This window comes from Mustela putorius, unplaced genomic scaffold (assembly GCF_011764305.1).
Source record: "Mustela putorius furo isolate JIRA1106 unplaced genomic scaffold, ASM1176430v1.1 tig00003853_pilon_pilon_pilon, whole genome shotgun sequence".
NCBI lineage: Eukaryota > Metazoa > Chordata > Mammalia > Carnivora > Mustelidae > Mustela > Mustela putorius.
In genome coordinates, this window is record NW_025422005.1 from 47,015,097 (window position 1) to 47,029,809 (window position 14,713).

General features: G+C 35.3%; 1 protein-coding gene across 6 annotated transcripts in view; it reads right to left on the reverse strand.

The window, feature by feature from the left end:
* Positions 1-14,713, reverse strand: part of OMA1 (OMA1 zinc metallopeptidase) — a 91,894-nt gene that overhangs the window by 63,285 nt on the left and 13,896 nt on the right. For all 6 annotated transcript variants that reach the window (XM_045064600.1, XM_045064596.1, XM_045064598.1 and 3 more), the window contains exons 4-7: positions 14,118-14,291; positions 13,911-14,018; positions 10,910-11,038; positions 5,919-5,993 (exon numbers count right to left, since the gene is read on the reverse strand). In XM_045064600.1, coding sequence (XP_044920535.1) covers positions 5,919-5,993; positions 10,910-11,038; positions 13,911-14,018; positions 14,118-14,291 — 486 coding nt within the window. The remainder of the gene's footprint in view (positions 1-5,918; positions 5,994-10,909; positions 11,039-13,910; positions 14,019-14,117; positions 14,292-14,713) is intronic.

A 14,713-nucleotide genomic window follows, 5' to 3' on the forward strand; every position in this document is an offset into this window, starting at 1 on the left:
ACTGACTGAAATAATCTGCTCTATTCTAATTGTCCTCCAGACTAAGGGAGAATCACCTACAATGGATGAAATTATCATTCAGAGCCAATAGTTCTATGTTCAGTGGTTAAGCCAGTGTCCTGGGATCGAGCCCCGCATTGGGCTTTCTGCTCAGCAGGGAGCCTGCTTACCCCTCTTTCTCTCTGCCTGCCTCTCTGACTACTTGTGATCTCTCTCTGTCAAATAAATAAGTAAAAATCTTTTTAAAAAATTTTTAAAAATACAATAAAATTTAAAAGTCAAAGATGTGTCTAATGGCAGAATGGACATAGCTGAAAGTAGGATTAGTGAGCTACAAGACAGTTACAGATAATATACAAGCTGAAACATGTGTTATCTATGGGAAAGAACCACAAGACAGATCTGCTAAAACCATCAAAGAACTAACAGTCAAATTATTATAATCTTAGGTATTAGCATATCCCAATTATCTGTACTATTCTAGAGGGTGACAGTTCAGGAGTGAATACAGCTTGAACTTATTCATGTTTAGAGGGTGTCTGAAATTAAGATCTAAGCAGATCCATCTACTCAGACCCTCAATGTGGCTCTAAAGTAAACTGCTTAAAGAAACTGGATCCTAAATATTACAGCTGGTGAAGTTCTGAAGCATGTCCATATTCAAATGAAGATCCAAGAAGCCAAATTCAAAGAACTGTGGACTGAGTGACTCTTCTTTGAAAAGATTCATTTATTTATTTTGAGAGAGAGAATGAGAGGGAGAGAGGGAGAAAGAGTGGATGAGCAGGGAGGAAGGGCAGAGGGAGTGAGAATCTCAAGCAGACTCCCCACTAAGCCCTGCATGGGGCTTGATCCCACAACCCTGAGATCATGAACTGAGCTGCAGTTAATGACTGGATGCTTAACTAACTGAGCCACCCAGGCACCCCACAAAGTTTTTTTTAAAAAGCGCTACCTTGGGGACGCCTGGGTGGCTCAGTTGGTTAAGCGGCTGCCTTCGGCTCAGGTCATGATCCCAGTGTCCTGGGATCGAGTCCCACATTCGGGCTCCTTGATTTGCGGGGAGCCTGCTTCTCCCTCTGCCTCTGCCTGCCACTCTGTCTGCCTGTGCTTGCTCTCGCTTCTCTCTCTATGACAAATAAATAAATAAAATCTTAAAAAAAAAAAAGCGCTACCTTGTAGCGCTTTTAAAAAGCTCTATTACAAAGCTGTCATCATCAAGACAAGACAGCATGGTACTGGCACAAAAAGAGACACATAGATCAATGGAACAGAATAGAGAGCCCAGAAATAGACCCTCAACTCTATGGTCAACTAATCTTCGACAAAGCAGGAAAGAATGTCCAATGGAAAAAAGACAGCCTCTTCAATAAATGGTGCTGGGAAAATTGGACAGCCACATGCAGAAAAATGAAATTGGACCATTTCCCTACACCACACATGAAAATAGACTCAAAATGGATGAAGGACCTCAATGTGCGAAAGGAAGCCATCAAAATCCTTGAGGAGAACATAGGCAGCAACCTCTTCGACCTCAGCCGCAGCAACATCTTCCTGGGAACAACGCCAAAGGCAAGGGAAGCAAGGGTAAAAGTGAACTATTGGGATTTCATCAAGATCAAAAGCTTTTGCACAGCAAAGGAAACAGTTAACAAAATCAAAAGACAACTGACAGAATGGGAAAAGATATTTGCAAACGACATATCAGATAAAGGACTAGTGTCCAAAATCTATAAAGAACTTAGCAAACTCAACACCCAAAGAACAAATAATCCAATCAAGAAATGGGCAGAAGACATGAACAGACATTTCTGCAAAGAAGACATCCAGATGGCCAACAGACACATGAAAAAGTGCTCCATATCACTCGGCATCAGGGAAATACAAATCAAAACCACGATGAGATATCACCTCACACCAGTCAGAATGGCTAAAATCAACAAGTCAGGAAATGACAGATGCTGACGAGGATGCAGAGAAAGAGGAACCCTCCTCCACTGTTGGTGGGAATGCAAGCTGGTGCAACTGCTCTGGAAAACAGCATGGAGGTTCCTCAAAATGTTGAAAATAGAACTGCCCTATGACCCAGCAATTGCACTACTGGGTATTTACCCTAAAGATACAAACGTAGTGATCCAAAGGGGCACGTGCACCCGAATGTTTATAGCAGCAATGTCCACAATAGCCAAACTATGGAAAGAACCTAGATGTCCATCAACAGATGAATGGATCAAGAAGATGTGGTATATGTACACAATGGAATACTATGCAGCCATCAAAAGAAATGAAATCTTGCCATTTGCGACAACATGGATGGAACTAGAGCGTATCATGCTTAGCGAAATAAGTCAAGCAGAGAAAGACAACTATCATATGATCTCCCTGATATGAGGAAGTGGTGATGCAACATGGGGGCTTAAGTGGGTAGAAGAAGAATCAATGAAACAAGATGGAATTGGGAGGGAGACAAACCATAAGTGACTCTTAATCTCACAAAACAAACTGAGGGTTGCTGGGGGGAGGGGGGTTGGGAGAAGGGGGTGGGATTATGGACATTGGGAAGGGTATGTGCTTTGGTGAGTGCTGTGAAGTGTGTAAACCTGGTGATTCACAGACCTGTACCCCTGGGGATAAAAATATATGTTTATAAAAATAAAAAATTTAAAAAAAAAAGCGCTACCTTGAAGATTATGACTTAAACTTTAGAAGAACTAAGGTGATTGGCAGTGGAAGGAATCACAACATGTGTAACTACTTAACTAAAACTGTATTAATTTTTGAATCAACAAATAAACCAAATATATCTGAAGAATGCAGTATCCTTCAGACATTAAAAATATAGTAAAGGTAACAAACTGACGGTTGCCAGTGGAGAGGGGCAGGAAGTGGCAGCAAAATAGATGAAGGAGCTGGAGAAACAGGCTTCCGGTTACAGAATGATAAGCCACAGGATGAAAGGTACAGCATAAGGAATACAGTCAACAGTACTATCAGAGCATTGTATGGTGACAGACGGTAGCTACACTTACGGTGAGCATAACACATGGAGTTGTCAAATCCCTGTTTTGTACACACAGAACTAATGTAATATTGTGTGTCAACTATACTTCAATTAAAAAAAAAACACAAAATGCAAATATATATGTATATTAAAAAACTTTATACCAGTAATGTTTAGAATTTAAACAAAACATACATTTCTAGAAAAACAAAATTATAAAAAAGGTGACACAAAACTGGGGCACCTGAATGGCTTAGTTGGTTAAGCCTCCAACTCTTAATTTCAGCACAGATCATGATCTCAGGGTCATGAGATCTAGCCCCGCATTGGTCTCTGCAGTCAGCAAGAAGTCTACTTCTTTCCCTCTGTCTTCCTCTGCCCCTCCCCTCACTCATTCAATCTCTCTAAAATAAATCTTTTTTTGTTTTTTAAACCTGACATGAAACAGAAAAATGTGAATTAGTTATCTGTTAGAAAGACTGAATCTATAACTAAAGACCATCCACAAAGAAATCTGCAGGCCCATACAGTTTTACCCGTGGAATCTCTAAACATTTAAAAATAAATATTACTAATATTACACAAACACTTCCAGAGAAAAGAACAAAAAAACAAAAAAACTTCCCAACTCATTTTATAAGGCCAGCATAATCTTGATAGCAAAACATGACAGGGCATTACAAGAAAAGAAAATTCCAAGTTGGTATATCTTATGAATATAGATACAAACATTTTAAGCTATATGCTAGCAAACCAACTTCAGTAATATGTGGGAAGGATAATATAACTGATAAAATTATATTTTAAAATAACAAATTGTCATAATGTGTGAAATAATTTTAAAATAACAAGTTGTCCTAATGGGTAAAATAATAATCAATGTAGTTTGTCACATTAACAGATTAAAGGAGAAAAACTATATATTCATCAATACAGAAAAAGAATTTGATAAAGTTACTCATAATTTAAAAAAAAACTATTAGCATATAAGGAATAGAAGGGCAACTCTTCTAAAAAGTCAGATTTAAAACAAAAACAGAAACAAAAAAAGTTATAACAGACACCAGAATGGTGAAATACTGAATGCCTTCTCCCTAAAGTCATGAAGAAACAAAAGTGCTCACTGCTCACCCTCAACACTGTATTGAAGTTTCTGGCCATTGCAGTATGATAAAAAAGAGAAAGTACATAGATTGGAAAGGAAGAACTAAAGTTGTCATTATTCATAGGTAACACAAATGTGTATATATAAAATCTAAAAGAATCTACACACTATTAGAATTAAGGGACTTTAGCAAGGCTGTTGGATACTAGTTCATTTACAAAAAAACAAAATGCACTTCTATATATGAGGAAGCTTATTTCTTAAATGACACTTTATGATAACATCAAAAAATGTCTAACACTTAGCAGTACATTTAACAAAGGATTTGTAAGTCCTATACACACACATACACACAAACCATTTGGAAACAACACTGAAATTACAAGAATATCTAAATAAATGGACAAATAAATCACTCGTGGGCTGGAAGACTCAATATTATTGACAGTAGTCAACTGTCCCCAAATTCACACAATTCCAATCAAAATCCCAAGCATGTTTTTGTATAGGCATGTGATTTGATAAGCTGATTCTGACATTTATACGGAAAGGAAGAAAACCAAGAATAGCCAAGTCAATCTTGCAGAACCACACTGGAGGACAGCAGTTATCAGATATTACAGCTTACTACAAAGCTACAGTGACAATGTGGTATTGGCTCAAAGACAGATAACAGGCCAGTAGAATACAATAGGGAGTCCAGAAATAAACCTATGTATAGCCTCCCATATTTATGACAAAGAGACACTGAAGTATAGTGGAGAAAAGATAACTCTTCAATAAACAGTGCTGAGGCTATTAGATATCCACATGGGGGAAAAAGTATCCTGACCTCTTCCACATATTATATTTTTAAAAGGCAATAAAATAATAAGCTTCTTGGAAATAAAACAGCAACAACTTATTGAAATAGGCAAAGATTTCTTAACCAGAACACAAAACACACTTATATTAAAAGGAAAATTTCACAGACTGTAGTACATTGAAATGAGGAAACTCTTGTTACAGCCAATCTGCGGCCCACTATTTGGAAACCTCTTAATCTATATAGTCAGATAATTTACTCAATTCTCATTATGTAACATTCACATAACTACTTTTACTTTTGTGATGGATAATATCTTCATTTATGAAATTAAATCCATAAAACTCATAATAAGAACTTCAAATAATAGTGATTTCTAACAGCTAGGATTTTTAATAACAACTGGAAACTCAACAAGGAATCAAGTACAATTTGGATTTAATGTACCAAGTGGCATTGTTTTTTACTTATTTCTAAAAATGCAGTTTTACTTCTAATATTAAATTCTACTAATAATACTCAGTTATCACAGATGATAAAAATGGCAGGGAGGCACCCAGTGCCCTGTAAAGGAGATATGAGCAAAAGCCAACTTAAATCATAGTACAGGCCCAGAGCTGCTCTCTGACTAACCAAGATCAGTCATTTGCTGCAACAACAATAATCTCAAAGATACAAAGTAATAAGCCTGTTCTTCTGTTTATTTAAATTATAAAATCAGGTGATTCATCTAAGATCATAGCTACAATAGAACAAACCTTCCTTTGAGTGGGGAAAAAAAACAATTATACATTATTTTACTCAGAAAAGCCCTTCGGCAAGAAAGGGAGAGAAGTATAACAAAGATAGTATATCACCTTCTAGAAGCACAAATTTAAAAAGGTATTAATGAAAAATTTCATACAGTCCAACTCTCATTCTCTGCTCATGCCACAGCTCATAAAGACAATGTACATTTATCTTTTACTGTGCGAAGGGCACTGTTTTCTCAACTACCAAGCATTTACCTTTGCAGCAAGCTGTAGTCCAATTTTGTCAGCTTCAGCCTCTAATGTTCTACTGTACGGTCTATCAAACATATACTAAGAAGAAATAAGAAAGAGAAGCTCCATTAAGGATATTTATTCCATAGTAAAAGGATTAACAAAATGCTATTTTTGAAATTAATTTCATGGAGCATCTAGGATAAAGTTTTTATGCTCCCCATGATTAACATTTAAAGAATACTATGATATAAAACAAAGTGCAGCTTTATTTCCTCCATCATAGATTAATATTTTAAAACATGAAAAGAATATTTAAAAAATTATGCCTACAGACTTCTGGAGACTCTACAGTATCACATGGAGTACAGCAATCCCCCTTACCCATGACTTCAGTTTCCATGGTTTGAGTTACCCATAGTCAACAGGGGTCTGGAAGCAGACGGTCCTTCTGACGCACAGTCAGGTCTCTAGCAGCCTAGTGCTACACCACCGCCTCCATCATTTACCTCACTTCATCCCGTCACATAGGTATTTTACATCTCACATCATCTCAAGAAGTTGATGCAGTACAATAAGATATTCTGAGAGAAGCCACACTCACATAGATTTTTTTACAGTATGTTGTTATAATTGTTCTATTTTATTATGAGTTACTGTTGTTAATCTTTTACTGTGCTTAACTTATAAACTTTATCACAGATATGTATATACAGGAAAAAACATAGTATATATAGGATTTGCTACTATCTGAGGTTTTAGGCCTATCCACTAGGGGTCTTGAATATATTCCCCTCTCCACACCCCATGGATAATGGGGTAGGAGTATCACTGTACAGGTATCCCCCATTTTCCAAAAGTTTGCCTCACATTACTTTGCTTTTACAAAAGACCTACATTAGTACCTGTTTTCACTGACCAAAAAAAATCCAAAGAGTATGTTTACTTTTATGAAAAAAAAGCCTAAAACCAAAGTGATTTAACATGAACTTTCAGAAAGCAGTGGATACCCGCACTTCTATTTTCCCAATTATAATCTCTACCTACTGTGTAGAGGATCCCCTAAAGAAACCTCATTAATGTAAGTTTTAATATTTTGATCATTTTGTTCTTACAGTTTTAAATTTTTTAAAAATTTTATTTATTTGAAGAAAAAGAGCACAAGTAAGCAGAGCAGCAGACAGAGGGAGAAGGAGAAGCAGACTTCCCAATAAGCAGGGAGCCTGACACAGAACTTGATCCCAGGATCCTGGGATCAAGACCTGAGCCAAAGGCAGATGCTTAATCGACTGAGTCATCCATGTGCCCCAGATCTCACATTTTTAAAGAAAACTGAAAAAAATATAGCTAGATAATAACCACTGACACTACCAGAGAATTTATTTCAGTTAGAAAATTAACCATAGAGCAGACTTTCCTTTCTTTGATAAATTATCTTAATGCTATCTTTCTCTCCTAAGTATTGATTAGTTAGGGAAATGAAATTTTCTTTCAACTTCAATTAAAAAATACAAATAGATATCATAATTTTAACTTTCCTAATTACTTGTATTTATGTGAATGCTTTCCAGTTAAATTCTAATTTTCAGTAAGTACTAAAATTTGTATGCGATGGATCAATAGGCAGGACTTTTGAGAACAGAGTTATTAATAGAGGAAACACTTTTTCAGAGGTAGCTACATGTCAGTGATGTCTAAAAATAATATAATCAATCTAATCCATAGTACATGGACTACTAGATATGACTTTCTTCCTTCTCAATCATGTCTTTTTTAGGCTGTTTAACTGTATTGTATCATGTCATCACTCTCAATGAGCAGTCTGCAGGGGTCCATCAAGTCTACTGATAGCATAACTGGTTAAAAACATGGGCTTTAAAGGACAGAAACTTAGACTCAAGTCCAAATGCTGACACTTACTAACTGTGAACCCCTGGCTAATTGTTTAACCTCTCTAAGCCTGGTTGCATCATATGTAAAATGGAGTAGCAACAGCACCAACCTCCTAGGGTTGCAGACAGGATAAACTGAGGAAATAATAATAGCAGCGCCTATTTAATGAGTCCTTACTTTGTACTGGGTACTACACTAAATGCTTTATAATCACTGGTTCTCAACTGAATATGATTTTGTCCCCCAGGGACATTTGGAAATGTTGGAGACTTTTTTTTTTTTTTTTTTTTTTGAAGAGAGAGAGAGTGCACACAAGTGGTTTAGGGGCAGAGGGAAAGACAGAATCTTAAGCAGGCTCTACACTCAGCACAAGCCTGATGTGGGGCTCAATCTCATGACCCTGAGATCATGACCTGTGCCGAGAGATCATGACCCGAACTGATCAGGATCAAGGGTCAGACACTTAACTGAGCCACCCAGGCACCCCTGGAGACATTCTTGATTGTCACAACTGTGGGGGAGGGCAGATGTGGGTGAAAGTACTACTGGTATCTATCTAGTGGGTAGAGGTCGGATGTTCAGAGCAGATGTTTAGAGGCTAAACATCCTACAATGCATGGGACAAGTCCCCACAACAAAGAATTATCTAGTCCAAAATGTCAACAGGCTTAGATTGAGGGATCCTACTTTAAAATGCATCTTAGGGGCGACTGGGTGGCTCAAGGGGTTAAAGCCTCTGCCTTGGGCTCAGATCGTGATCCCAGGGTACTGAGATTGATCCCCACATGGGCTCTCCGCTCAGCAGGGAGCCTGCTTCCTGCCATCTCTCTGCCTGCCTCTCCCCCTACTTGTGATCTCTGTCAAATAAATAAATAAAATCTTCAAAAAAATAAAAATAAAATAAAACAAAATGCATCATTAAACCCATAACAGTACTCTGAGTTAGCCAGTAATATGTCAATTTATAGATGAAGAAACTGAGACCTATAATTAGTGAAGTAATCTGCCTAGGTTCTATAGAATTTAGGTCTAACAGAGCCTAAATTCAAATATAGGTCCATCTGCTCACAGCTAGTATTCTTAACCCCATCCATAATTAATCTAGTGTTTATCCTAATACCTAACATATGGTAAGTAACCAATAAATCTTATCACAGCTTCTAAAACCCTACGTGGTAGCACTCTGTGTGGGCTACTATATTATACCTAAATCTTTTAAAATTACAAAAATATGACTCCCCAATGGTTATGTGAAGACTCCTGTTTCTTCTTTTCTCTGACAAATGAATGCCAGCAATTCCCCCTCCTTTATGACTTCCCTATCCGCATCCCCTCCTGCTCTCCAATCATAAGGAGCAAAGCTGTCTAGAGAAACTTTCCCTCATCACCAAAATTACTGGGGGAGTCTTGATTTAGGGAAAAAGAGCTCAAAAGAAGTAATCCCTACTTTATTTTTAGTTTAATTATTAAAAAATTATATGAAGTAGCCCGATTCATGAAGTATTTTCAAGGGAGAAACAGCTACAAGTTATCTTTCTCATGACAAAATCTTCAAAGTACATTACAGAAAAAAGCTATATACTGATAAATGAGGGGAAAACCACATTAACTCCTTTGACTTCCCAGCATATCAATAAAAGAAATAAAATTCTAAATATGAGACCCTATAACCTAAGTAATTACAATTCTTTTTCTTCCTTTTAAGAACCTTTATTTCGATGTAAATGCAGCCAGACGATACAGTAACACTGAATACAAGACTTAGTTATCCAATTTCAAAAGCATTTTGTCTCATTTTACACATTAGATTTAAACAGCATCCAGATGGCACAATGATGGGTCCTCCACAAATCATTAAATAAACAAATAACAGATTGTTCCTGAATAACCAAACCTCCCAGGACAAGAGAAAGTATATGAAAAAAAAAAAATATGTAAAACAAAATAATTAATCGTAGTTAACAAAGCAATTATCAAGATTGCAAGACCTACTTTCAGTAGTGAAGTGTTCTGAACAAAATGAGGACACCAATAAATTTTAAAAGGATTATCAACATACATAAGTACTAAAATGAAAGTTAACAAACACCTAATAAGATTATCCTTTCAGGGGCACCTAGGTGGCTCAGCTCAAGTCATGGTCTCAGGTTCCTGGGATGGAGCCCCACATTGGGCTCTCTGCTCAGCAGGGAGCCTGCTTTCCCCACCCTCTCTGCCTGCCTCTCTGCCTACTTGTGATCTCTGTCTGTCAAATAAATAAATAAAATCTTTAAAAAAAAAAAAAAAAAGATTATCCTTTCAGTATTTTCCAGGTAATTTTAATTTAACTGGGAGTAAGGAGACAAGGGTGGTAAAGCAGCTTCAGCAACACTATGCCCATAAAAATTTACAGGTTTTAAGAGTTTCCCATCAGAATGCAAATATTTGGGGAAAGGAAAAGTCATAGTAAGTACACCACAGTCACTATGAGAGACAAAACTGAAAAATCTAAAGGTAAAGATATAGAGGAAAGGATTTGTGACCAGGTTTTCTCTCCTTTAGACCAATAACTTTGTACCTCACCCCCACACACACAGTACTGTGTTAGCCAAAAGTTACTAAGCCCTTGTAACACATCTATCCCCCATCAGTTAAAAGATATAGTATCTTCTAATTGGAATGCTCATTATTAAGAACATCCCCTAAAGGGACACCTGGGTGGTTCAGTTGGCTAAAGCCTCCGACTCTTGATCTCTCATAGGTCATGGTCTCAAGGGTAGTAAGGTCAAACCCTGCTGGCTCTACACTCTGTAGGGAATCTGCCTCTCTCTCCCTTTCTTTCTGCCCCATCACCCTGCTGATGCCTGTGTGTGTGTGTGTGTGTGTGTGTGCGCGCGTGTGCATGTCTGCATGTCCTCTCTCTCAGGAATAAATCAGTCTTAAAAAAACAGGAAGGAAGGAAGGAAGGAAGGGGAAGAGTATCTCCTAAAAAGGAGAAAACTTAGACACTAAAATTTAGTAGCTGTATTTCATGGTATGTCAAAACATCTCTGGTATATCTCTGGTATCTGTTACTTTATAGTAATATTTAAAATATCTTCATCACAGGCCATTACAAATTCAACTTACTGTCTCACACTTACCTCCTGCAGTTTAGACTGTATCCACTGGCCCAAAAGTGCCAAACTATCTCGAGGGCAAATGGCCCAAATCATTGTGAGAAAAATCAGACCTAGGAAATCCAATAAATGAACCAAGCTAGCCTTTTCTGCCTGAGAATAATCAAAATAATGAAAATTACTTTTAATAAATTAAGAATATACAACAAAAAATAAAAAGACAGTATATACCTACATTTTCTAGTTCATCAAGTATAATTACATTGAATAATTTACATTTTAACTGACCTTCACCAACTAAAATTGCATATGCTTCTTCTTCCATGTGCATTAATTCATTCCCTCCCTTGCTTACATACTTGCTTATGTGTATATACATTCAATCATTCATTTACCTAGCCACCTAACATCATTTAGACACAATGACAAGTTCATGGATATGAATGTATATTCTTATATAGATATATAAGAATGTACACTTCTTATATTAACAAGCATAATAATTTTGTGAAATAGGTACAATTACCCTATTTTATAAAGAAACTAAGATGGGGAAAAGTTAACAGAGTTGCGAAAATTCACAGAGCTATTAGTAAAATGACAAACCCAGGAAGTTTTAGTTTCTAATACACTTGTTACTTTTTAAAGCAACCAAATGTGTTCGTTAAGCTTATACCTTTGAACAGACTAAATACTACCTAACATATGAAATAGTTAAAACACAGAAAATTCAGAAAAATATTGGAAATTTATTTCAAATAAAAGTCTTTTGGACTTTATGACCTAATATATGAGGTATAATTCATCTATGCAAGTTTGCAATTTTATCACTCTGGTATTTCTCACTAGGAAATAGAGTTTTATGAAGTTTTATATTTATTTAGAACAGTAACCAATTTTACTTAAAATAGCTGTCTTGAGTAGTAATTTCTAAATGCAAGTTTAACACACTGGATTATTTATCATTCCCTACTAAATTAAAGCTGATTAATAAATGTTAATGTAATGCTGATATTGAGTGTATAGGAATCATTACTTGAATGTATGAAACAAGTCTGACAACTAAACATAATCACTTAGAACACTTCTCTTAATGATATAATCTACCCTCACAAAGCATTCTTTGCTTTATTACATGAACCGTGTGTCATGAAAACAATTAAGGTATTATTTTAGCACAGAAGAGTAAAACTACAAATGATAAAGTCATTACTGAAGAGAACATCCTTGTTATTAATTATTAAAGAATATAATTGCTATTAGAGAGTTTTAGAAAACTAAAAAAAAATTTTAAATATGTATTTGTAGAAGAAAGAAAACATTAAAGGCTACATGAAATCAAACTGGAGACTGCTGAAAGAGAAAATACACTGCTGATAATGTGTAAGACCTCGGGCGCCTGGGTGGCTCAGTGGTTTAAGCCGCTGCCTTCGGCTCAGGTCACGATCTCAGGGTCCTGGGATCAAGTCCCATATCGGGCTCTCTGCTCAGCAGGGCGCCTGCTTCCCTCTCTCTCTCTCTGCCTGCCTCTCTCTCCATCTACTTGTCATCTCTCTCTGTCAAATAAATAAATAAAATCTTTAAAAAAAAAAAAATGTGTAAGACCTCTACAAAAAATATTAATAGCTATTTTCAATTTTTAAGACTGGTATTTTCTTTTTGTATCTTATCTAATTAGCATTCCTGTCCTGACTGAGATGACAACAATATGCTGAATAAGGCACTGAACTAGAGGCCAGAAAAGTAAAGGCACAGAATATGAACATCTCTTAAATGCTAAAAATGACCAATACTAATTGACAGGTATGAAGCCCTTTCTTGAAAGACAATCTATTTTGATTGTTTAGATTTATTCTTATACATATTTGTTCGAGGAAAATGTTTTTTTCTATTTTTCCATAACTCAAAAGAAATGAGGGAGATAATTACTATTTGTTCTTCAAAAAAACACAACTGAGGCCAACCTCAATTTATTAATACTTTAAGGAATAGACAGAATTTGAGAGGACTTTTAGAGAGATTAGTAACATTATCATTTCCATTTAAAATTAGTATTATTTGCATTTCCAACATAGCATTTCACAATTCTTTCACTATTTATCTTCTTGTTTTCAATTAGGAAATACATGTCTTTCTAATTAATGTGGACAAGAGAGACATGTTTATTTTTAATGAATAAAAATAAATATATGAGTAAATAAATATATTGGGTTTTTTGGACTCATACCAAGTCAAACAGATGTGTATTCACAGGAGTATAAATCAACCTTAATTCTATGATCCATTAAAATAAGCTCTACCAATAATCAGGTAACTATGGTAAAAAGAAGCAGTGTTGGATTTACAAACACAAGAACTGGGTTGAAATCCCAATCTGTCAGTTGGCCTCATTACTCATGTTACTTAGAGTCTTTTTAAACATGAGTTTCCTCATACAGAATATAGAGATATTAAATACATACTTAATGAGAATGTTATTAAAATTATAATTGAGAAGGTATGTATTTAAAAGCTCAGCAAACTATAAAATGGCAAGACATCATTATTATTACTCTGCATTAATTATATATGGCATATCATTCCAGAGATTTTCTGAGATGCTCCAAGCAATCCTCTGAGAATGAATAAAAAAGTAAGAAAACTGATTTACCCACTTAAATAGCAATATCACTTTCATATAGTTAATTTTCTGAACAGATTACAAGTATGTTAATAATTATGGAAAGTTTAAAATCTAATTTGAAGTAATTAGATGTTGAGAATAATTACTTTTTAGCAAAAGAGACAGGTGATAACAATACTATTTAAGAGAAATACTAATTATTCAGGTACCAAATACTAAAGACCATAAAAATTCTCACAATTACCCAATCATCTTTTTTCAGGTAACAGAATAAGTCAATTACTGAAGATTAAAATTCTATCTTTTAAAGAAAAAGAAAACTGAAAAGTCAATTTTAAAAGATTTAACTTGCTAACTTCAAAGCGGTATTATAAGAACAAAATATTCATTCTAGGTACTTACAGCATGCCCAAGTACTGCGTGTGCTATTTCATGGCCCAGAAGGAAGGAAAGTTGATGGATATCAGTCACACTATTTAAAAGCCCAGTGAAGATAAACACTTGTCCATTCTGTACCATAAAGAAAATAATGTAAGCAAGTGGACACCTTAAAAAAACAAGGACATTAAATTGAACAATTAAACATTAGGTGTGAGAACTTTCACTTACTGGAAGCACGAAGGCATTTACATCTGGGGAATCAACCACATGAATAATCCAATTGATCTCAGAGATCCCTGGAATATCTTTATTGCATTCAATCAAATGATTAACCACCTCCTTAACCTTTAGGTATCGGGCATCCTTCTCAGTGAGCATATCATTTTTAAATTCGTCCATCCACTGAAAGATTAAAAAGTCATCTTTATCTTAAGAGAGTTGTAGCTCTACTACAAAATGTTTATACTGCTTCATGAAAAGTTATATGGCTACTTATTGTTGAACATTTTAATTTTTAATTATGTAAAAATCTACATATACTAAACACTCAGATCCTTAAATCTGAATTATTCAGGCAAAGGCAATGTGATTTCTCACAAATGGAATGAATTCTAATAACTAAGATTTTTCATATAAATTGGTTGAAATAAAACTTTTATCTTTTCTATTAGCCTATAAACAAATAAAATGCTAAAATATGATTTCTACTTTTCCTAAATATTTTGGAAAACAAAACTTTGCCTAGGGGAAAAAGATTTCACATAAGGAAATATAAAACAAAATCACTTTCATAACCTACTGAATAGAACAGCCTATACTTAATG